This window comes from Narcine bancroftii, chromosome 3, assembly GCF_036971445.1.
Source record: "Narcine bancroftii isolate sNarBan1 chromosome 3, sNarBan1.hap1, whole genome shotgun sequence".
Taxonomy (NCBI): domain Eukaryota; kingdom Metazoa; phylum Chordata; class Chondrichthyes; order Torpediniformes; family Narcinidae; genus Narcine; species Narcine bancroftii.
Window position 1 is genome coordinate 256,509,817 of NC_091471.1, and position 24,097 is coordinate 256,533,913.

Genomic DNA, 24,097 nt, shown 5'->3' on the forward strand with positions numbered 1-24,097 from the left:
TGAGAGAGAGACAGAGATCACTTGTACAATGTTGAACACGACAAGCTGGCAAGATGCCCAGTGTGGAAGACGGCCTAGTCACAGACCTTGTGGTTCATGCAAGAGGCGAGGACTGGCTGTCTAATGTTTCACTTGGAATAAGAGAAACAGAAAGGAACTCTATGGTGACCTGAAAGAAAGAGGTTATCATCTGGAGAACCCTGACGGGGCAAGTTTTGTCAGCAAGACACTGAGGTGACTAAGAGAAGTACCTCAGTTGTAGATGTCCTGGAACAACACATCTCTCTCTGAAAACCAACAAGAACCTGCCTGAGCGGTAACCATTTACCTTTCGAGCACCAAAGCCTGGTGAACTTTATAAATGTTAAATTCTGTGCACAATATAAGAATTGCCTGAACTTGAAGGAATGAGAAGTGAGATTGGACTGTGAACTAAAGAACTTTTCTGAACTTACACACACATTACAACTTTTGTTTAAGCAACCGTTTGTCTTGGTAAATATCTACTACTATTGGGTTTATGGATCCTCTGGGCTGGCTCGTAGCACACCCCTCTGACAGTATCCGAAGTGGTACACTTGTTATTAAGGGGCACAGCCCACAGGGATGCCCTGTATCATCCACCTGCTTGCTTTACCTGTCCCTCTCCTGACTGTCACCCATCCGCATCTGCCTGCTTCCTACAGCTTCGGTGTGACTGCCTCCCTATAGCTCCTGTACAAGCTGAAGGCCCATAAGATCTAGGAGCAGAAGTAGGCCATTTGACCCATCGAGTCTGCTCTGCCATTCCATCATGAGCCGATCCATTCGCCCACTCATCCCAATCCCCTACCTTCGCCCTGTAACCCTTGATAACCTGAATATTCATAGCTCCAGTTTCTGAACACAGTCTGTCATGAATCGCATCTCGAAGCACTTCGGCAAGTCTTCCCGAATTCTCACAAGATGTACACTCCACTAACCCATTCTGGGCACTAATGCAAAAATCAAAGAAAACAATAATAATAAGCTCTCAGCAGAATCTTACCTTGGTCTCCATCGCTTGAAGCCTCTTAAGCCAAAGCCTCATCACCCCACTCTGGCCCACTCACACAAAGGTCGCTCCACTTCTACCATTCACTTTCTAAAACTGTCCCTCTCCCGCTCCAACTCTGGTTGGAGGAGTGGGGAGATGGAGAGGCAAATGAAGGAGAAGGTGGACGTTGTGTGATGGAGGTGAGGGATGAGATACAGAGGGAGGGAGCGGATCAGTGAGGCATGAAGGTAAAGTGTGAGGGCAAAGTACGGTGCGGCTGGAGTGTGTCTGAGGGTAGTGTGTGTGTGTGTGTGTGTGTGTGTGTGTGTGTGTGTGTGTGTGTGTGTGTGTGTGTGTGTGTGTGAGAGAGAGAGAAAAAGAGATGTGTGTGAGAGAAATATGATTGGCTGCAGACGCTGTGGTTGTAGTAAAAACTCAGAAATGCTGGTTTTTACAGCATCTGTAGGAGACAAACATATATCACCGACTTTTCGGGCCTGAGCCCTTCTTCAAGGAAAGATCAGAAAAGGCAGAAGCAGGATATATCAGAAAGGCTCTGAATTCAAACAATGGGGGAGGAATCCAGACCAACAAAAGGTGCTAATTGAATGTGATAAGGGACTAGGTTTCATTTATCATGACTGTGCGAAAGGAGACAGGGCATAGAGAGGAAGCAACGGGTTGGGGGGGCAGGTTGTGGGGGGTTAACAAAAGCCAGTGAAGTCAAAATTCCTGCCATCATTGGGAAGATGAGGTGTTTGTTGTTCCTCCAATTTACGGGTGGTCTCAGTCTGACAGTACATGAGACCATGGACAGACATGTCAGCAGGGATAGAGAATTGAAAAGGGTGGCCACTGGGAGATCCATGCTACTGCAGCAGACAGAGCCGTGGTGCTCAACAAAACAATCTCCCAGTCTGCATTCAGACCCTCCGATGTAGATAGAGACCTCAAGCGGGAGCATCGGATACAGTAGATAACCCCTGCAGATTCACAAGTGAAACATTGCTTCTCTTAGAAGGACTGTTTGGGGCCCCGAATGTTGCTGAGGGAGGTGATGTGGGCACAAGTGGAGGATCTCCTGTGGTCACAGGAGTCATTCCCAAGGGGATGATTGGTAGGGAGGGAGGAGAGGACAGAGGACGTCACGGAGGGAGTGTTCCCTGCAAAAGGCAAAGAGGGGAATACGTGTCTAATGGTGGGATCATGTGGTAGGTGGCAGAAATGTTGGAGGAGGCGTTGGATGCGGATGCTGGTGGGGTGGCCGGTGAGGACGAGGGGAATCCTGTCCTTGTTGCGCGTGGAGGTGGAGGGGACCAGGGCAGATGTGTGGGTAATGGAGGATATGCAGGTGAGTGCCTAGTTGATGGGGTAGAGGGAGAGCCACATTGTTTGATAAAGGAGGATCTAGCATAGAAGTCCTCATCCTGGGTGCAGATGCGACAGAGATGGAGGAATTGAGAGATGGAATCCTTATAGGGGACAGGGTGGGAAGGAGGGTAGTTGAGGTAGATGGATGTGTGTGTGAGTGAGAGATGAATTTCAGAGGTTTGTATGTGTGTATATGTGAGAGAAATGTGTGTGTGTGTGTATGTGTGTGTGTGTGTGTGTGTGTGTGTGTGTGTGTGTGTGTGTGTGTGTGTGTGTGTGTGTGTGTGTGTGTGTGTGCGCGACATGTGTACAGTTTACCCGGCAGCAGAACATTGCCTCCAATTGCTGTGGACCTTCTCATGCCAGCCCAGCTGTGAGGACATCTGGTCTCTGATCTTCAACCACATCCAGGTTTAAAGGGACGGGTTTCATTGCTTCATCTGAACTGGAGTGGAGGCAGGTCAGCTCATCCCCGACAATCCACCCAATAAGGGAAGGGGGAGCCAGGATTCAACGGCGGAGCTGAGTCTTTCAGAGGGATTTTCCAGTTTTCCTTCAGCCCCAGTGTTCATTGGTCTTTTGAGTTCTGTCTCCCTGTATACTTAATGTCATAGAATTCCTGGATATTTAATGATCTCCGCTTAAATCCTGTCTCCTGGGAACGAATGTCATGCCAAGCAGCTGACAGCTGAAGTCTGTCGGAGTTTTTTAAAGCTTCACATTTCACTTTCAGCCAGTTGTCAAGGCCTCCACACTCATGCATTTTAAAGCTCCAAATCGCTGTATACCCTGAGTTGCCTCAGGCAGTCGTCATGAAATAATCTTATTATTAGCCTCCAAGGTGGCTCTTCACTGAAATATTCGATTGAACTGCCTGTGCTATGATACACTGACAGACTCACTCAGGTAACTGAAGCCTTCAGAAAGTGGGTCAGGATTTCGGAGGCAAATAATTAGAGGAAAAGTAGATTTTAAGCTTCAGATGCCAAGGTCGTCAGAAACAACTTGAATTTATGGAAAGACTCTGGCACATTCTGTATCCTTTTCACATTTTATCTCTATCTCCCTCTCTCTCTCTCTCTCGCTCTCTCACACACACACACAGACACATATGTATACATATTCATGTATATGCACACACGCACGCACGCACGCACGCACGCACGCACGCACGCACGCACGCACGCACGCACGCACGCACATGCACGCACGCATAGACTTCTCTTTGATGTGGATTCTCATGCCAGATGCCTTTGAGATGTCCCCAGTGTATCTTCGTCCGTGAAGCCAAGCCAAAGAGAAGATAGCAGACATGAAGACTTGACTGCAATCTCACCTCTTGCTCTTCACCAACTGAGATGCAACAAACACTTGAGTAATTTGAACATTATATCCTTGTGCTTGTGTTGAAGTGCTGTGGTCTCAGTAACCCCGACCAGATCCATCAGCACACAGATTGGCAGATTCTCTCTCTCTCTCTCTCTCTCCTCACCCTGCACTATCCCTTCCACCATCTTGAGCAGAAGGGGAAGTGTTGCCACACTTCCGAGTGCATCGAATTCTTGAGAGGGAGGGTGGGAAGCCAGGTGTTGTGGTCTACGTTGGTACCAATGACATAGATAAGAGTAGGAATGAGGTTCTGAAGAGGGAATATTGAGAGTTGGAAGGAAGCTGAAAATCAGAGCCTCAATCTCAGGATTTCTGCCTGTGAGGGCAGGAACAGAAAGTTGTGGCAGGTGAAAGTTATGCCAGAGTTTCATTAGGATCTCTTCCGGGGGAGGCCTAACCTGTACAAAAAAGGATGGGCTATACTTGAACTGAAGGGGGACCAATATCCTGGTGGGCAGGTTTGCGGGAACTGCTGGCCAGGAGGATGGGCCAGGTGATGGGCATTTGCTGTGAGGAGGGACAGGCACTGAATGGTTCGAAGTGTGCGTACTTTAAGGGAGGGAGCATTAGGAATATGAACTCGGGCTGACTCGGGAGCACGAGACTTCAGGAAGAAATGTAAAGAGATGGGGAGTAGCATCGCCTATCAAGAATTCGATCACAGCTGCAGAAAACAAAGAAGTAGAGGAGGGATTGTCTACCGAGTCAGTGTTGGGAAAGAACCCTACTGGGTGTATATTATAGACTCCTCTCCCCACATTGAGAAACAGATTCTCAAAATGTGTAAAACTAATAAGGTTGTGGTGATAGATGACTTGTTACCTCATGTTTGGAACCATCTGTGAGTGAAGTGGAATGCTGAGGTGGCATCAGGAAGGTTTCCTAACACAGTAAGTAGATTGGCCAACTAGAGAAGAGGCTTGACCTGGTATTGGGAAATGAACCAGATCTCTTAATGGGCGAAAATGATCACATATCTCTCTCCTTTACCAGAGCTCCGGATAAGGTCAGAAATAGACCAGTTGAGAGAATATCTTACTGCGGTAGCATAGGGAAAATGTGATGCCATTAGGCAGGAGTGCATAAATTGGATGCAGATTTAATTTTCTTATATAAATTTCAACATCCAGCACAGTAACAGGCCACTTCAGTCCACGAGTCCATGCTGCCCAACTTTGCACCCCACTAACCTACACCCCTGGTACACTTGGAACGGTGGGAAGAAACCGGAATCCCCGGAAGAAACCCACGCAGACACGGGGAGAACACATAGGCTCCTCACAGACAGCATGGGATTCCAACCCTGGTCCAGTGCCGATTGCTGGCGCTGTAAAGGTGCTACACCCCACCCTGCTGCCCCATGTACATTCCGAGATCATTTGCACGGTGCACAAGAATTCTCCACTGAGGCAGGAAAAGGAGAATAAGGTGGTGATGAATAAAATCTGGTTAGAAGAAAAGAAAATCTTGTGAGAGATTTAAAAAGATAGGAGCTCTGGAGAATTACAAGATTGCCAGGAAAGAGCTTAGGAATGGACTTAGAGAGTTCGATGGGGGCATAAGAAGGCCTTGGTGAGCAGGATCCTCAAAACCCAAAGGCATTTCACGGGTACGTGAAGAACAAGAGGATGTCGTGTGAAGACAGGGCCCATCAGGAGTGTTAGTAGAAATGTGCAAGGGGTCGGAGGTCTTTAATGAATACTTTACTTCAGTATTCACCAGAGAAAAGGACCGCGGCAAATTTGAGGATGAGCGTAGAAGGTTGAGAGGGGATTTGATAGAGGTATTTAAAATTATAAGGGGAATAGATAGAGTAGATGTGAATAGGCTCTTTCCCCTGAGGGTAGGGGAGATTGGAACGAGGAGTCATAAATTAAGGGTTGGGGGAAAAACTTTAGGAGTAACTTAAGAGGAAGCTCCTTCACTGAGAGAGCGGTGGCTGAGTGGAATGATCTTCCGGAAGAGGTAGTTGCGTCAGGGTCAATTTTGTCATTTAAGAGGAGGCTAGATGAGTCCATTGATTTGAGGGGGTTGGAGGGTTATGGGCAAGGGAGTGGGTAGGTGGAACTAGTGGAGTTTCACGTAAATCGGTGCGGCCTAGAAGGGCCGATATGGCCTGTTTCTGTTATTCTGAAATAGTTATATGGTTAAAGTGGACTGAAATGCTTGAGCATGTTGACATCAAGAGGATGGGTTGGAGCTTTTCGAAAGCATGAAGTTAGATCAGTTGACAGGACCAAATGAGATTTACCTATGAAGTGAATGGGGAGTTGCAGAGCCACTGGCAGCGATATTCTTGTCGTCACTGGGGGCAGGAAGAGTACTGGAGAATTGGAGGGGGTGTGAATGTTGTGGTCCTGTTCAAGAAAGGGAGCAGAGATAACCCAGGAAATTATAAACCGGTGAGTCTTACTTCAGTGGTGGGCAAGCTGTTGGAGAGACAAGATTTACAAGCAATTCAAGAGGCATAATCTGATTAAAGATAGTCTGCATGGCTCTGTCAGAGAAAGTCTGATTGAATTTTTTGACAAAGCACATTGATGAAGGTAGAACGGTGAATCTGATAAGGACATGGAACCAAGGAATCCATGGTTTGTGGATACTGAAGTGGCTTACCCTGAGAAGGCCGAGGCTGGTTGTAGATGGTTTGTATTCTGCATGGAGGTCGGTGACCAGTGGACTGTTCCACAGGGATCTGTTCTGAGACCACCCCCCCCCCCCCTCCTCTTAGTGATTTTTAAAAATAAATGACCTGGATAAGGAAGTGGAAGGGTGGGTTAGTCAGTTTCCAGATGTCACAAAGGCTTGTGGCATTGCGTGCGGCCTGGAAGGTGGTCACAGGTTACAGTGGGACTTTGACAGCTTGCAGAGCTGTGCTTAGAAGTGGCAGATGGAGTTTAATCCAGAAAGGTGGTCAAACCTGAATACAATGTTTATGGTGGACTCTGTGCAATGTGGACAAAGTGAGAGGTCTTGGGGTCCATGTCCATCAGACACTCAAAGCTGCTGTACAAGTTGACAGTGTTGTTAAGAACACTGTATGGTGTGTTGGCCTTCAAGTTCAAGATCCATGAGGTAATATATAAGCCTTGGTTAATCTACACTTGGAATATTGGGTTCATTTCTGGTCACTTCATTACAGGTAAAATCTGTAGAGAGGGTGGAGAGGAGATTGGCAAGGATGTTTCCTGAATTAGAGGCCATGTTGTGAGGGAATATTTGGGAGATAAATTTGTAAAATTGGAGTAGGTTACATACATAAACACACTTTAAAAGATCTTACTTGAAATACTGAAGAATTCATATTCAGTGACTTTACAGAAACTATGGAGAATGCTATGCACATTTCACAAGTAGGTGCTAATTGAAATGATGTCATGAAATGAATGGGCTATTGACTTGGAAGAACAATCAAAGCCAAGTTGTCTGTTTTGGACCTTTTTGCAAGGCTTTTGACCTCTCTGCAAAGTGCTCACTCAATCATTGAGAGATTATTGTTTACCTAAAACAACAGATGGACTAGAAGACTAACTCCTATTGTTTCCTGGAGAAGGAGGGGGTTGTTCAAGTGAGAGAGAGAGAAGGACATGCTGCTGGCAGTTTTGACTCAGATGGAGAGAGAGACAGAAGGGAGTCTTTGACTGTGTGTGACATAAAGCTGTAACAAGCTAGGAGAAGCTTGTTGGAACTGAAACAGAAGCTCCAGAGTGGCGATTGTTTGATGTAGAAGTGTAGGGGAATGTGGATTGTTGGATGAGATGCGGTGCGGGAAATGGGGACGGTTTGATTTGTGGGTGTAGAGGGGAATGGAGGATGTTTGATGAGGTGGTGTAGGGGGAATGGGGAATGTTTGAGTTTGGTTTAGGCAAATGGGGAATGTTTGAGTAATGGTGTAGGATGAATGGGGACTGTATGACGTGGTGGTTTAAGAGGATATGGGGAGTGTTTGATGTGGTGGTGTCGGGGGGAAAGGGGGGTGTTGATGCGGTGTTGTATTAGAATGGGGATTGTTTGATGTGATGGTGTATGTGGAATAGGGATTGTTTGATGTGGTTTTGTAGGGGATTGGGGAGTGGTGTAGGGGGAATGGGAAGTGTTTGATGTGGGGGTGTAGTGGGGACAGGGGTATAATTTAATATGTTTGAGTATGGGAAAGGGGATTGCTTTATATTGTGGCATAGGGGAATGGGGATTGTTTGATGTGGTGGTGTAGGGGGAAGGGGATTTTTTGATGTGGTGATGTATGAAGAATGGGAATATTTGATATGGTGGCGTAGGGGGAATGGAGATTGTTTGATGTGGTGTTGTAGGGGGATGTGGATTGTTTTATGTGCTGGTGAAGGGAGGAATAGGGGGTGTTTGATATGGTGTTGAATTGGAATGGGGATTGTTTGATGTGATGGTGTAGGGGGAATAAGGATTGTTTGATGTGCGGGTGTAGTGGGGACTGGGGTGTGTTTGATGTGTTAGTGAGGAGGAATAGGGATTGTTTAATATGGTCAAGTATGGGAAATGGGATTGCTTTATGTGCTTGCATAGGGGAATGGGGATTGTTTCATGTGCTGGTTTAGGGGGAATTGGGGATTGTTTGATATGGTACTGTAGGGGGAAATGTGAATTGTTTGATGTGATGCAGTTGGGGAAATGGGGACAGTGATTTGTGGGTGTAGGGGGAACTGGTGCATGTTTGATGTGATGGTATAGAGTGTATGGTGATTGTTTGATGTGGTGGTGTAGAGGGGAATGGGGAATGTTTGAGTTGTGGTGTAGGGGGAATGGATTTTTTTATGTGGTTTTGCAGCCGGTATGGGGCTTGTTTGATGACGTGGTGTATGGTAATGGGGATTATTTGATGTGTTGGTGGAGGTAGAATGGTATGGGTTTGATATGCTGTTGTAGGGGAATTGGGATTGTTTGATGTATTGGTGTAGAAGGGAATGGGGAGTGTTTGATGTGGTGGTGTTGGGGGAAAGCGGATTGCTTAAATTGGTGGTGTAGGGGAAATGGAGATTGTTTGATGTTGTGTTGTAGAGGGAATGGGGAGTGTTTGATATTGTTGTGTTGGTTAATAGTGATTGTTTGACGTGGTGATGTCGGGGGAATGGGAACTGTTTGATGTGCTGGTGTAGGGGGAATGAGGAGTGTTTGATGTGATGGTGTAGGGGATGTGGATTGTTTTGTGTCGTGGTGTACGTGGAATGGTGAGGGTTTGATGTGGTGGTGTAGGAGTATTGGGATTGTTTGATGTGGTGGTGTTGAGGGGAATGGGGCTTGTTTGATGATGTGGTGTAGGGCAATGGGGACTATTTGATGTGGTCTTGTAGGTGGAATGGGGAAGGTTTGATGTGCTGGAGTAGGGGAATAGGGATTGTTTGATGTGGTGGTGTAGGGGAAATGTTGACTGTTTGATGCAGTGGTGGATGTGCCAATTGAGAATTTTTGATGTGGTGGTGTATAGGGAATGGGGATTGTTGGATGTGGTGGTGTAAGGGGGAATGGTATGTGTTTGATATGGGGGTGAAGGGGGAATTGAGGATTGTTTGATATAGTGGTGTAGCGGGAATGGGGATTGTTTGATGTGGTGGTGTAGAGGGGAATGGGGAGTGTTTGATGTGCTGGTGTAGGGGACTGGGGATAGTTTGATTTGGTGTAGTAGGGTGAATGGGGATTGTTAGATGTGGAGGTGTAGGGGGAATTGGAAATATTTGAAGTGGTAGTGTAGGGGAATGCTGATTGTTTGATGTGGAGGTTTAGGCATATTGGGGAGCATTTCATGTGCTGGTTTCGGGGGAATGCGGATTGATTGATGTGGTGTTATATATGCAATTGGGATATTTGATGTGATGGGGTAGGGGAAATGGAGATTGTTTGTTGTGATAGTGTTGGGTGAATGGTGAATTTTTGATGTGGTGGTGTATGGGGGAATGGGGATTGTTTGATGTGCTTTTGTGGGTGATTTGGGCGTGTTTGAGTTTTGGTGTAGGGGAAATGGGAAGTGTTGGATGTGAGGGTGTAGGCGGAATATGGATTGTTTGATGTGCTTTTGTAAGTGATTTGGGAGTGTTTGAATGTTGGTGTATGGGGAATTTGTTGTGTTTGATGTGGGGGTGTAGTGGGGAATGGGGTGTTTTGATGTTCTGTAGGAGGAATGGGGATTGTTTAATGTGGTCGAGTTTGGGAAAGGTAATTGCTCTATGTGGTGTTGTAGGGGGAATGGTGATTATTTGAAGTGGTGTTGTTGGGGGAATTGGGGATTGTTTGATGTAGTGGTGTACGGGGAATATAAATTTTTTTATGTGGTAATGTAGGGGAATGCTGATTGTTTCATGTGTTGGTTTCAGGGGAATGCGAATAGATTGATGTGGTGTTGTATGTGGAATGGGGATATTTGATGTGGTGGAGTATGGGGAATGAAAAGTGTTTGATGTGGGGGAGTATTAGGGAATGGGAAGTGTTTGATGTGGGGGTGTATTAGGGAATTGGGATTATTTGATGTGGTGATGTAGGCGGAATAGGGATATTTTAATATGATTTTGTAAGGGATTTGGGAGTGTTTGAGTGTTGGTGAACAGGTAATGGGAAGTGTTTGATGTGGTGGTGTAGGAGGATGTCGATTGTTTGATTTAGTGGTGCAGGGGGAATGGGGGTGTTTGATGTGGGGGTGTAGTGGGGACTGGGTTGTGTTTGATGTGGTAGTGTAGGGGGAATGGGTATTTTTTAATATGATTGAGTATGGGAAAGGGTCTTGATTTATGTGGTGGCATAGGGGAATGGTGATTATTTGAGTTGTGTTGTAGGGCAATGGGGATTATATGATGTGGTGGGGTAGGTGGAATGGGGAGGATTTGATGTGCTAGTGTAGGAGAATTTGGATTGTTTGATGTGGTGGTGCAGAAGGGAATGAGGAATGTTTGATGTGGTGGTCTCGGGGGAATGGGGATTGCTTGATGTGGTGGTTTAGAGGGGAATGGAGAATGTTTGATGTGGTGGTGTAGGGGAATGGGGATTTTTTGATGTGGTATTCTATGAGGAATGGGGATATTTGATATGGTTTTGTAGAGGGAATGGAGATTGTTTGATGTGGTGGTGTAGGGAGATGTGGATTGTTTGATTTGTTGGTGCAGGGGGAATGGAACGTGTTTGCTGTGATGGTGTGGGAATTTGGATTGTTTGATGTGATGCGGTGGGGGAAATAGGGATTATTCGATGCGGTGGTATTGGGGATATGGGGAATGTTTGAGTTGTGGTGTAGGGGGAATGGAATTTTTTGATGTGGTTTTGTAGCACGAATGTGGATTGTTTGATGACATGGTGTAGGGCAATGGGGATTATTTGATGTGGGAGTGTTGGTGGAATGGGGAGGTTTTGATGTGCTGGTGCAGGGGAATTGGGATTGTTTGATGTGGTGGTGTAGTGTGTATAGGGAGTATTTGATGCGATTGTGTAGGTGAATAGTGATTATTTGATGTGGTGGTGTCGTGGGAATGGGAACTATTTGATGTGCTGGTGTATGGGGATGTGGATTATTTGACATCATGGTGTAGGGGGAATAGGGATTGTTTGATGTACTTTTGTAGGGGATTTGGGAGTTTTTGAATGTTGGTGTAGTGGGGAATGGGGTGTGTTTGATGTGGTAGTGTAGGGGGAATGGGGATTGTTTAATGTGGTCATGTTTAGGAAAGGGGATTGCTTTATGTGGTATTGTAGGGGGAATTGGGGATTGTTTGATGTGGTGGTATAGGTGTATTTTGGAGTGTTTCATGTGGTAGTGTCGGATAATGCGGATTGATTGATGTGATGTATGAGGAATGGGGATATTTGATATGGTTTTGTAGGGGAATGGAGATTGTTTGATGTGGTGGTGTAGGGGGGAAATGGGATTGTTTGATGTGGTGATGTAGGGGGGAATGTGGATTTTTTGATGTGGTGGTGTAGTGGTTGTCGATGGTTTAACGGTGAATTAAAAAGGTATTTACTTGTATAAAACCAGTACATCCCTTTCCCTAGAAAAGAGTTTTGCCAACCCTGAAGTTGTTTCCACGAGTAAATTGGACTTTTCTCTTGCATAGGTGTAACAATCGCACGCAGTGTGTGGTCGTGGCGGGATCGGATGTCTTCCCAGACCCCTGCCCTGGAACCTACAAGTACCTGGAGATCCAGTACGAGTGCGTCCCTTACAGTAAGTAGGCCATTCACATTCTTCTCTCAGTTCATGCATCCTTTGTTGAGGAAAGTTTACATCGGGTGAGACCACACCTTCCAAATAGTGAGCCCCATGTAGGTGGGGAGAGAGGCAGCCCCCATCCCCGGTGTGGTGCTGGGATGCAGCCCTGGATGGATCCGCATTGGGCTGGCTGCAGCAGGATGTCCTCTCGGCCTTCCCTCGCTGAGCAACGTTGAATCCAGCCAATACCAGCCCTGCTGCCAAGCCCTGAGACCACTGAGCGGCGTCGCCTGTTGTTTGCTGCTAACTCTTTCCTTCTCACCCTGCTCACAGCTTCTTTTCAAGGCACCTTGCTCTGTTCCTGCTTTCTTCTCCCACTTTTCTCCCACCAGCACAGCAGGAAGACGGCTTCGTGGCCCCCCAGCGATAGGGGTGTATTTCGGGTGGGATATTTTGCTCGTGTTGTGAAAGGGGAAAAAGGGGAGTCTCCTCGAGACATCACCGACTGTGCAACGTGCTGCAGAGTCTGTCTTCCCATCACCCCCTTTGCCTTCTGGGATCCAATGGCTGGACGATCACCAAACACCCCTGCCATTTACTGCAAAGGCAGCAAAAGCCTACATTCCATCACACCCTTCCATTCGTGGCCTGTGCTGTAGCACCCTGACCCCTGGCCCGGTGAGGGTCTGCGTTCCCCATCCCAGCTGGCATGGTACAGTCTCTGAGGGTCTGCACCCCTAACAACCTGATTGGGTCCTGCATTCCCCTGCTTTCCAGATCGCCTGGTTCAATCTGACAATGAATGTCCTCTCATGACCCAATCCCTGCTCATGTAATACAGTGGTGCATCTGCACCACCGCCCCATCCCAGCACAAGGTACATTCTATGAGGGGGTCTGCACCCCTCTTACCCAAGCAGTCACTTCCCCCTCCCCCCACCTCCACCAGAGTTTGACACAGGGAGGACATCACTTTACAAGTCGTGGTGAAGTGCCTGTCACTCTTTTTTGGGAACCTGTGGTGTGTGCCATTGTTGAGAGACCCCTCCAGTGCTGACAGGCATCCTGGGCATGACTGTGACATGATCTCAGCTTATCCACATCCCAAACCAGCTGTTGGATATAAAGCTACAGCCCTGAATTTCACAATAGTCGGATTAATCTTCTCGTCTCCGCTCCCCAAACAGAGAGGGAAAGTTTGTAACGTTTAGGGTTCAGATTCAGGTAGCTTGTATTTGACAGGGTAAAATGAAGTGTAAAATGCTGTCAGTTCTCCAGGTTTTGTTAGCTAGATATCTCAGCAGGGTCTGGAAGTCAAGCAGATAGAAATTTGCTTCATTTCTGTGAAGCTCTGACTAAACCGAATGCATTCACTTCAGTTCACAGCCACTTAGGAAGGAAACAATAAGGCGGTTCTGTGGTTAGTAATGGAAAGAACCATCGAACATTACAGCACAGAAAACAGGCCCTTCAGCCTTTCTAGGCTGAACTGATTCAGCCTAGTCCTACTGACCTGCACCCACCCCATAGCCCTCCATACCCCTCCCATCCGTGTAACTGTCCAAATTCCTCTTAAATGTTCAAAATGAGCCCGCATTCACCACTTCAGCTGGCAGCTCGTTCCACACTCCCACCACTCTCTGTGTGAAGAAGTTCCACCTCTCACTCCCCCCTAAACTTTTCCCCGTTCATCCTTAACCCATGTATCTCACCTCCCCTCAGTGGAAAAAACCTATCGACATTTACTCTGTCTATCCCCTCATAATTTTAAATGCTTCGATCAAATCTCCCCTCATTCTTCTACGCTCTGGTGGAAAAAAGACCGAACCTGGTTAACCTTTTGGATTCTGGCCATTTTTAACCTTTCACTGCATATACTCTGGATTGGGTCTATGGGTAAACCTTTACAGTATTGAATTACAGCACATGATAAGTCTCGGAAAACGGGGACAGAGAGTCCAAATGGTTAACCTTTCCCTGTAACTCAGTACCTGAAGTCCCAGCAATATCCTAATAAATCTTCTCTGCACTCTTTCAATCTTATTGATATCTTTCCTGTCATCAGATAACCACAACTGCTCACAATACACCAAATAAGGTCTCTCTAATGTCTTATACAACTTTACCATAACATCCCAACTCCAGCACTCGATTCCTTGATTTGTGAAGGCCAATATGCTAAAAGCCCTCTTTCCAATGAGATCAAAGAAAGGCTATAGATTTCCATGTTCCATGGTGGTTCAGACGGCCAAGTTCCTGGAACCCAGCAACAGTAACATCGTTTTGCTGCCTTGCCGCATCAGAAAATTCTCGCAAACCGCAATTCAGCTCATGAAAGACACAATTCACAGCACTCCTCTGGAAATAAAGATTGGGGCATACTCAGAAAATTAAGCTTAGCACTGAAACATCATTAAGATTTTAAAAGCTGAAAAGAATAATTTGCATCACTTGAATATATTTGTTGAAGTGTTTGTGTGAAGGAACTGCAATCCACACTTACAAGATTAGCTTTTACAGCCAGAGAGGTTATTAAGCAATAATTATGGCATGTTGCATAATAAAATTATTTAACCTCCGCGTGCAATAAAATTCAGCACTTTCAAGTTGCTTTCCTGTGAGAATCTGGTGGAAGCACTTAGTGAAATCATCGATTCGGTATAAAGGTTATAATTCACACCACGCGCTGCGTTGGTAACAGGGACAATTTCCGCTGTTAAACACAGAAACTTGCCCTGTTACCAAAACTGTCATTACACGCTGCCCGTTTTGCCATTATATCAGCCTTTGCCCAGGTTCTTAGCCACCCTGGGGTGAGAGGTGCATCACAGAGTAACCAGAATAATACTGAGACTGAAAGCAGCGTTGTTTTCCATTGAGTGTTGAAGATATTGTAAAGGAGGTAAACCTTGGAAAGAGTTAAAGGAACAAATGGAGAGAAACTGTTTCCCCCTTTAATGTGCCCAAAGAGTAACCTTGTCAGGGTTGATGTCTGGACAACTCCTTCATCAAAGAAGGGTAGGACACTCCAACTTCCTCCCCAAGTTTATTTTTGGGTAAGGGTGACTTTAGAGCCATAGAACATTACAGCACAGAAAACAGACCATTCGGCCCTTCTAGTCTGTACCAAACTATTATTCAGGCTAGTCCCAGACCATATCCCTCCTATCTATGTACATGTTCAATTTTTTCTTAAATGTTAAAATTAAACTACATGCATTACTTCAGCTGGCAGCTCATTCCACACTCCCACCACTCTCTGTGTGAAGAAGTTCCCCCAAAAGTTTTCCCCTTTCACCCTTAACTCTTGTCCTCTTGGTTTGTATCTCACTGACCCTCAGTGGAATAGCCTACCTACATTTGCTCAGTCTGTCCCCCTCATAATTTTAAATACTTCTATCAAATCTTCCCTCATTATTCTACGCTCCAGGGAATAAAGTCCCAATCTGTTTAACCCTTCCCTGTAACTCATAGATCGCTACAGCACAGTGAACAGGCCAGTTGGTGCTTCTAGTCCATACCAAAATATAATTCTGCTACTTCCATCGACTTTCACCCAGTCCATAACCCTCCAGACCTGTCCGATTCATGTATCTATCCAATATATTCTTAAAACGTAAGAGTGCGCCCTCATATACCACGTCATATGGCAGCATGTATCGCACTCCCACCACTCTCTGAGGGAAGAAGTTCCCCCTAAACCTTTCACCTTTCATCCTAAAGCCATGACCTCTTGTATTTATCTCTCCTAATTTAAGTGGAAAGAGCCTACTTGCGTTTACTCTGTCTATACCCCTCAATCTTCTACACTCCAAGGAATAGAGTCCTAACCTGTTTAATCTTTCCTTTTAACTCAACTCCTGAAGACCCAGCCACATCCTAGTAAATCTTCTCTGCACTCTTTCAATCTTACTGATGTCCTTCCTGTAGTGAGGTGACCAGAACTGCTCACAATATTCCAAATTTGGCCTCACCAATGTCTTAAAAACCTTCACCATAACATCCCAACACCTGTACTCAATACTTTGATTTATGAAGGCCAAGATGCCAAAAGCTCTCTTTACAATCCTGTCTACCTATTTTCACTATTTTCAGGGAACAACGTATCTGTATTCCCAGATGCCTTTGTTCCTCCACACTCTTTTTCTTTTTAAAGGATTTTTATTGAGTATAATAGAAAGAAAACCTTTATACATAACCTTCTAATTAATAACATAAATCAAATCATATCATAGACATATCTCACAAAAATTGTAAACCAGAAGTGTAACTATAATTATTTATTTCTTATGCCATTCAAAACATCCAATTCTATGATTATGTTAGGTTAACAGTTAATCCATTCCTCATAATTCATCCAAAATTAAAGTTGAATAGAAAGTTGAATAAGATACAATTAAGATTCCCTTATATAAAAAAGAGGTATTTTTTTCTTATTCTGTGGTGTGATTAATATCAATGATCCACAGTTAAACTCATCTTTACCACACTCCTCAGTGTCCTACTCTTTACTGTGTATGTCCTACCTTGGTGTGTCCTTCCAAAATGCAACACTTCACACTTGTCTGCATTAAATTCCATCTGCCATTTTCTGGTTCATTTTTCCTGCTGGTCCAGATCCCTTGGCAAGCTTAGAAAACCTTCTTCATGGTCCACAATGCCTCCAATCTTAGTGTCATCAGTAAACACTGATCCATTTTACCACATTATCATCCAGATCATCGATAAAGACAACAAACAACAATGGTCCCAGCACCGATCCCTGAGGAAAACCACTAGTCGCAGGCCTCCAGTCTGAGAAGTAATCATCACTACCACCCTCTGTCTTCTCCCATACAACAATTTCTTATCCATTTAACCTCTCCATGGATACCTAGTATCTGAACCTTCTGAACTAAACTCCCATGTGGGACCTCGTCAAAGGCCTAACTAAAGTCTACGTAAACAACATCCACCGCCTTTCCTTTATCTACTTTCTTGGTAATCTCCTCGAAAATCTCTTTGATTCGTTAACACGACCTACCACCCATAAAGCCTTGCTGACTATCTTTAATCAGTCCCTGTCTGTCCAAATACTTGTATATCCGATCTCATAGAACATTCTTCAATTATTTACTTATTACTGACATCAGGCTCACTGGCCAATCAACCACGCCCCTCACCACACCCCTATACCACGAGATTATTCAGCACCCACCCACACTGGACGTAAATTACAATGGCCAATTGACCAACAAACCCGTATGCCTTAGAAGAACCTGGAGCCACTGGGGAGAAATCCAAGCAGCCGCAGAGGCTAGGCACAAGCTCCAGAGGTCAGGATCGAACCCTGATGCGTAGAGCTGTGAGGCAACCGCACTATCTGCTACTGTTAATGCTGCTTTTTATCCTGAGAAATCTGGGTCCAGCGGAGCCTGCACCTTTATAAATTTGAGGCACTGATGGTGAGATATTACAGCATGGAAATTGATGCCAGATCTATTTGACAGAATTATTTCATTACTTGTAGAGCCAGGGTAACATAATGTGCTACATATATGCAAGTTGCTTCTTTCCAGCACTGGAGAAAACCTTTTAATTCCTCTGGCGGCCGCAGGTTGTGGTTGTGGTTGTATGTTGATGCGTAGAATAAGCGACACTATCCCGACAAGATTACCTGAAATGTCTCACACAAAATGCTCCACAGTTACAGTTAAAAGATAACATTGGCTAAAGTTGGGGAAATGTTAGGATGGATAGTGTGGAGAGTAGTCTAGTGGTTAACTAACTGGAGTAGTTATGACAGTGGTTAAGTGCATTTCTGGAGGTCAGGACGATTGATGAAGGCCTGAATCTGGTCGCACAAACTGCTAAATTTAAAATTAAGTCTTGAATAATGCTGGTGTCAGCAATGGTAATCATGAAACCACTGTAATTTTGCAAACATCTGGTCCATGAATGTCCTTCAAAGGTTGGGATTGGCTGATAATGACCTTCCAGGAAACAATGGAATCTGGTGGACTAGAAGATCATGAGTGTTTAAGAAATTTAAAACTTAAGGAAGCTGAAAGGAAATTGCAGACCTATTCGCCTGACGTCGGTAGTTGGGAAACGGTGGCAGTCGATAGTCAAGGATGAGGTTATGGAGTATCTAGAGGTGCGTGACAAGATAGGCTCAAGTCACCATGGTTCCTGAAAGGAAAATCATGTACGATAAACCAACTGTAATGTTTTGAAGAGATTTCAAGGAGGACAGGCAGGGGAGATGCAATGTATTTGGATTTAAAAAAAATGCCTTTGACAAGGTGCCACACATGAGGCGGATAAACAAGACGAGAACCCACGGAATTATAGGAAGGGTTGTAGCAAGGGTAGAGTATTGGCTGGTTGGCTGGAAGCAGAGAGTGAGAATAAAGGGATGTATTCTGGTTGGCTACTGGTTACCACAGGGATCAGTGTTGGGGCCACTTTGTTTTACGTTGCTTTGGATTAAATTTGCAGATGATGCCAAAATAGGTGGTAGGGGAGGTGGTGTTGAGGATACTGACAATCTACAGAGAGATTTGGATAGATGAGGAGAACGGGCAATGAGGTGGCAGATGAAATTTAGTGTTGGAAAGTGTACAGTCATGCACTTCGGTAGAAGAAATAGACAGGCAGGGTATTATTTAGAGAGGGAGAAAATTCAAAATTATGAGGTGCAGAGGGACCCTCAAGGTTAACCTTGGGTGGTGGAGAAGGTGAATGCCATGATGATATTCATTTCCAGAGTGATACAAGAGCATGGATGCAATGTTGAGACTCTATAAAGCACTGATGAAACCTCACTTGGAGAACTGTATACAGTTTGGGGCATTTGAAAAAGGATGTGCTGGTGTCAGAGAGGGTTCAGAGAAGATTTACTAGAATGATACCAGGAATTAAAGGGTTGACATATGAGGAGCGTTTGTCAGCTCTTGAACTGCACTCATTGGAGTACAGAAAGATGAGGGGGCAACCTCATAGAGGCATTAGAATGTTGAAAAGCCTGGACAGAGTAGATGTGGTAAGGTCATTTTCCATGGTAGAGGAGGTCTAGGACATGAGGGTACAACTTCAGGATAAAAAGGCATCAATTTAAAACAGAGACACGGAAACATTTCTTTAGTCAGAGGGTCATGGGAGCATGGTCATTGGGTGTATTTAAGGCATGGATTGACTGGAATTTGATTAGTCAGGGCATCAAGGGTTACAGGGAGAAGGTCAGGAAGTGGGGCTGAGTGGGAAGATGGATCAGCTCATGATTAGAATGGTGGGGCAGACTCGACGGGGCCAATGGGCCTCCTTCTGTTCCAATATCTTGTCTGACCCACAAAAATGGTTCAATAAATCCTCTCTGTTCACAGTCAGAATCCAGTTTTGTTTGGATATTGCTGTTATAGCAAAGTTACAGTATGGGGACAGGGACTTTTGGCCCAGGAGAACTTGATGCCCATTTAAACTAGATGCCTTCTGCCAGCATGTACCCCCTGCACATTCATTTGTCAATCTAAAGGGCCCTTAAACAGCCACCACCCCCCACCTCCCACCAGTAGCCAATTCCAGGAACCCACCACTCTCTGTGTAAAATTACCTGCCCTGGGACATCCCCTTTAAACCCCACCAACCTCACCTTAAATTCTTGTCCTCTACCATTTATAATGTTTAACCTGGGAGAAAGAAACTGACTGCCTACCCTAACTCTATCTCACATTATTTCACAAGCTTCCACTATATCTCCCCTTATCCTCTGATGGTCCAGATAAAATCCGGCCCCTCCTTATTTGTACTCTCTCATCCAGGCAACTTTCTTTAACAGCCTGTAAAAACTCAAGCTGGGGAAACTCAGCAGGTCAAACAATATATAGCAAAGATAAAGATACATCACCAATGATTTGGGCCTGAGCCTTTCATCAAGGTATGAGCAAAATGTGTATCGACTGCATCCGGTGCTCTCGTTGTGGCTTTCTCTACATTGGAGAGACTGGACACAGACTGGGAGACTACTTCACTGAGCACCTTCACCCTGTCATCGTCAGTGTCAGCGGCCTACCAGTGGCCGACCATTTCATTTCTGTGCCCCACTTCTGCACTGACATGTCTGTCCATGGCCTCTTCAACTAGAGGTGGAACACCTAATTTTCCATCTGGGCACTTTCCAACCAGATGGGATTAATATCGTCTTCTCCAGTTTCTGCTGGTCCACTCCCCATTCTCCCTCTCTTCCCCATCCCACTGTCTCCTTTCCTCCAGCTCTCACCCCCTTCCCTCTTAATTCACAGATCTCCCCCCCCCCCCATATGCTGGTGTTCCCTTCCTCCCTTATCCACCTATTACCTCCTGCCTGTGGGACTGTGCTCCTGCCCCTTCCCCCCCACCATTTTGTTTGGGGGACTGCCTGCATTTTGCTCAGACCTTGATGAAGGGCTCAAGCCCGAAATGTGGGTGAAGTAACTTTATCTTTGCTGTTTGACCTGTTAAGTTTCTCCAGCATTGCATTTTTACTTCAATCACAGTATCTGGAGACCTTCCGTGTTTTACTCCTTTATTTAATCCCCTATCCACTTTCAGGAAGCTCTGGACCTGGACCCTCAGACCCCTCTGCACAGCATTGCTGTTACGTTGTCCTCCCAGTTCATTTGACCTCTCAAACTTCCTTAGTAATTAGAATAAAATGGCTGCATTCTGCATGAATGCCAGTAGCATCAGCTAAGGGGAGTGTTCCTCAGTTGTTCAGAAACAATAGAAATAAGGAGCTGCATGGTTGGGGGTTGGGTTGGAGAATTGGGAGGCTACAAAATAGATAGAAGCAAACCCATGGAGAGATTTAACTGTGATGTACGTTGCAGGGCAGGAGTGAGCAGAGGTGCTCACAGAGAGCTGGAAGGGGAGAGCGCAGTCTGGAGTAGGTCATGAGGGTAATCAATCTGGAGTGGAGAGTTCCAGTGGCAGGCAGAGGCAGGTGACGTTCAGTGATGGAGAAGCGGAATTGGAACCTACGTTCGGGAGTAATACTGTGTAGCGTGAACCCTGAGCCAGAGTGGGTGGTCCACTGTCTGATTGTCTTCCTGTGGAACCTCTCCTCTTGCCCTAGCTTTACCTGACGTGATTTGTTAATCGTCTCACTCTATATCTTGAACCAAGGCAGTCGCTAACTCCAAAGAAACCGGTGTGAATATTAACCCCAGTTTCAGAACAGATGAATGCAACACAGCAGTGAGGTATGAACACGTCATCCATGTTCATTCACCTTAATCCGAACAGTTAGTACTCCAAATGTGGGAGTGTGTACCTCCATCTCACTATATGAATGAATTTAATAAGGGGGGAAAGATTGTTCCCAAATATCTGTGGCATTGGTAATCTGTAAGGAGTTTGTACGTTCTTCCCATGTCTGTATGGATTTCCTCTGGGAGTGCTCCAGTTTCCTCCCATCGTTCATAAACGTACTGGGGTTGTAGGTAGCTTGGCTAATAATTGTGTGACTGAAAGGCCTCTTACCACTGTATGGCTAAGAAATTTAAAAAATTAAAACCATGGACAGTTACGTCAGCTCCAATGAATCCATGACCATAATGGACAGACAGAGTCTTCCACAGTGACTCACCCCTCCATGGCACCCAGTCCAGGCCTGCTTTGCATTGGCCACCCAATTTCTCAGCTAGATCCTACCTGCACTTCACCAGCGACTTGGAGGCACGTGTCGGGTGCCTGCTTCACACTGAGAATCCCACCATTAAAGGTGTTCAATGAAAGATTGGAATTCAACATTTCAGGATTTTTAAAAAATGTTTAAAGTTGATTGCCCATTCCCAACCATCCTTGAGAATGTGGGGGTGAGCTTCCTTCTTCAACTACGGTGGACCTTCCGAAGCTGGCCTTACCTGCGTCAGTCTTCTCAGGGCGTGCAGTCGCTGTTGCGCCTTCCTGACAAATGAGGAGGTGTTGCGTGTCCACAAAAGGCCACCAGTTAAGTGATCCACAAGGAGCTTGGTGCTCTCCACTCTCTGCACCACGGAGTCATTGATGTGTAGAGGAGGGGGGGGGGGGGCGTCATTCCTGGTCCTCCTGAAGTCCATGATCATCTCCTTCATCTTGACCATGCTGAGATTCAGGATTTGGACCCAATGACAATGAGCATTAGCCAAGTCCTGATGAGGGATCTCGACTCTCCCTTTGCCTCCACAGTCACTGACTTGCCCACTAAGTTACTGACTGTAGGTACACATAAGTGTGGCACATGGCCAAGAAGGAAGCCTGCAGTTTTCTTACACACTTGGTCCTTGAAGATGGCAGCTCACTGTAGCCTCATGAGTAACCATGATGCTCTTGTGGATGGATCACAGGGAAGCAGTGTGTACCAGTGATGGATGTTTAGGCAAAATGATGGGTACCAATCAAATGGATTGGGGTGATGTCCACTTTGTTGAGTGTCATTGGAGCTACATTCATCAGGCAAGAGGAGGGTATTCCCATCACAGTGTTAACTAGCGCTGTGCAGGTGGTGGGAAGGTTCCAGAATGTGAATCACTCACCACAGAATACCAAGCCTCTGTCAAATCAGGTCCCATTTATTGTCATCTGATTGTACAAGTGCAACCCGATGAAACAGTGTTCTCCACTCAACCAGACATAGCACACGTACAAACAAAACATATGCAAGACAAGTGTCCATATATACACATAAATAAATAAATATTATTTTGTTCATCTTAGAGACTCAGATGGTTAGTGTGAGCAGTTCCTTTGGTCGTTCAGCATTCTCACTGGCTGTGGGAAGAAGCTGTTCCTCAGCTTGGTGGTGCTGGCTCTGATCTTCCTGTATCTTTTCCCCGACGGGAGCAGCTGAAAGATGCTGTGAGTGGGGTGGAAATGGTCCCCAATGATTTTGGATGCCCTCTTCAGACAACAATCCTGGTGGATCATGTCGATGAGGGGAAGAGAGATTCCAGCGATCCTCTCTTCCCCTCTTATGGTCCTGTGGATTGACCTCCGATCCATTTCTCTGCAGCAATTGTACCCACACTGTGATGCAGCCGGCCAGGACGCTCTCAATAGAGCTCCTGTAGAAGATTGACATGATGGTGGCCAGTGGCCTTGCCCGCTTCAGTCTTCTCAGGAAGTGCAGTCACTGTTGCGCCTTCCTGACAAGTGAGGAGATGTTGAGTGTCCACAACAGGTCCCTAGTTAAGTGAACCCCAAGGAAATTGGTTTTCTCCACCCTCTCCATGACAGAGTTGATGATGTGTGGTCATTCCTGGTCCTTCTGAAGTCCACAATTATCTCCTTCGTCTTGTCTACATTACCACTCTTGCACCATATCACGAGATCTTCCACCTCTTCTTTGTAGTGCGACTCATCATTGTTGCTCTTGAAGCCAATGACTGTCGGTGCTGGAGCAGAATCTGGTGATGCAGTCGTGGGTCAGTAGCGTGAACAGCAGCGGGCTGAGCTCACGGCCCTAAGATGCGCCAATGCTCAGCGTGACAGTGCTCAGCGTTTTGCTACTGACCCAATGGACTGTGATCTTCCCATTAGGAAGTCCAGGGTCTAGTTACAGAGAGGGGTGTTGAGTCCCAGTGAGGAGAGGTTCTCCACCAGCCTCTGGGGAATGATCGGATAAGGTATACATCGTCTGTGGAATGGTTTCTTCTATAAATGAATTGAAATGGGTTTGGCATCTCTGAGAGTTGTGTGTTGCATCACCAGATATTCTTAACTGCTCCTGTCGACATGGTATGTGGCGAGTCCAGTTACTGTTGGCCCAGGGATAATCCCAGCATGGGGTACTCAGCAATAGAAATGCTGCTGAATTCTGGTGAGAGAAGAAAATTGTCAGTGATCAGGCCCTGCTTGAAGGCTGTTGGAGGTCATGCTGAATGAACATCCAGCCAGCATCAATTTCTCAGGCTTTGAACGTTCAGCAGATGTTTTCACTTGGTTGGAACTGACCTGAGGAACTGCTGCACCGATGCCCATCCATCACCTTTGGTGTGAGGCACAGCTGCAGCCACTCCCTCTGTGAAGCCAACCCAGCCCTGGCATGAGGAGAGGCGTCCATCGACTCACAATGAAGATGGAGTTCAGTCCTTCAGTCTAGTCTGCAATGAGGCTGAGGGTTGTGGTCCTGGGTGAATTCAGACCTCAGCCAGGAGGTTGTTG

General features: G+C 45.9%; 1 protein-coding gene across 2 annotated transcripts in view; it reads left to right on the forward strand.

Annotated features, from left to right (window-relative positions):
• Nucleotides 1-24,097, forward strand: part of LOC138758567 (adhesion G protein-coupled receptor L1-like) — a 674,108-nt gene that overhangs the window by 394,174 nt on the left and 255,837 nt on the right. For both annotated transcript variants that reach the window (XM_069927669.1, XM_069927668.1), the window contains exon 5: nucleotides 11,845-11,954. In XM_069927669.1, coding sequence (XP_069783770.1) covers nucleotides 11,845-11,954 — 110 coding nt within the window. The remainder of the gene's footprint in view (nucleotides 1-11,844; nucleotides 11,955-24,097) is intronic.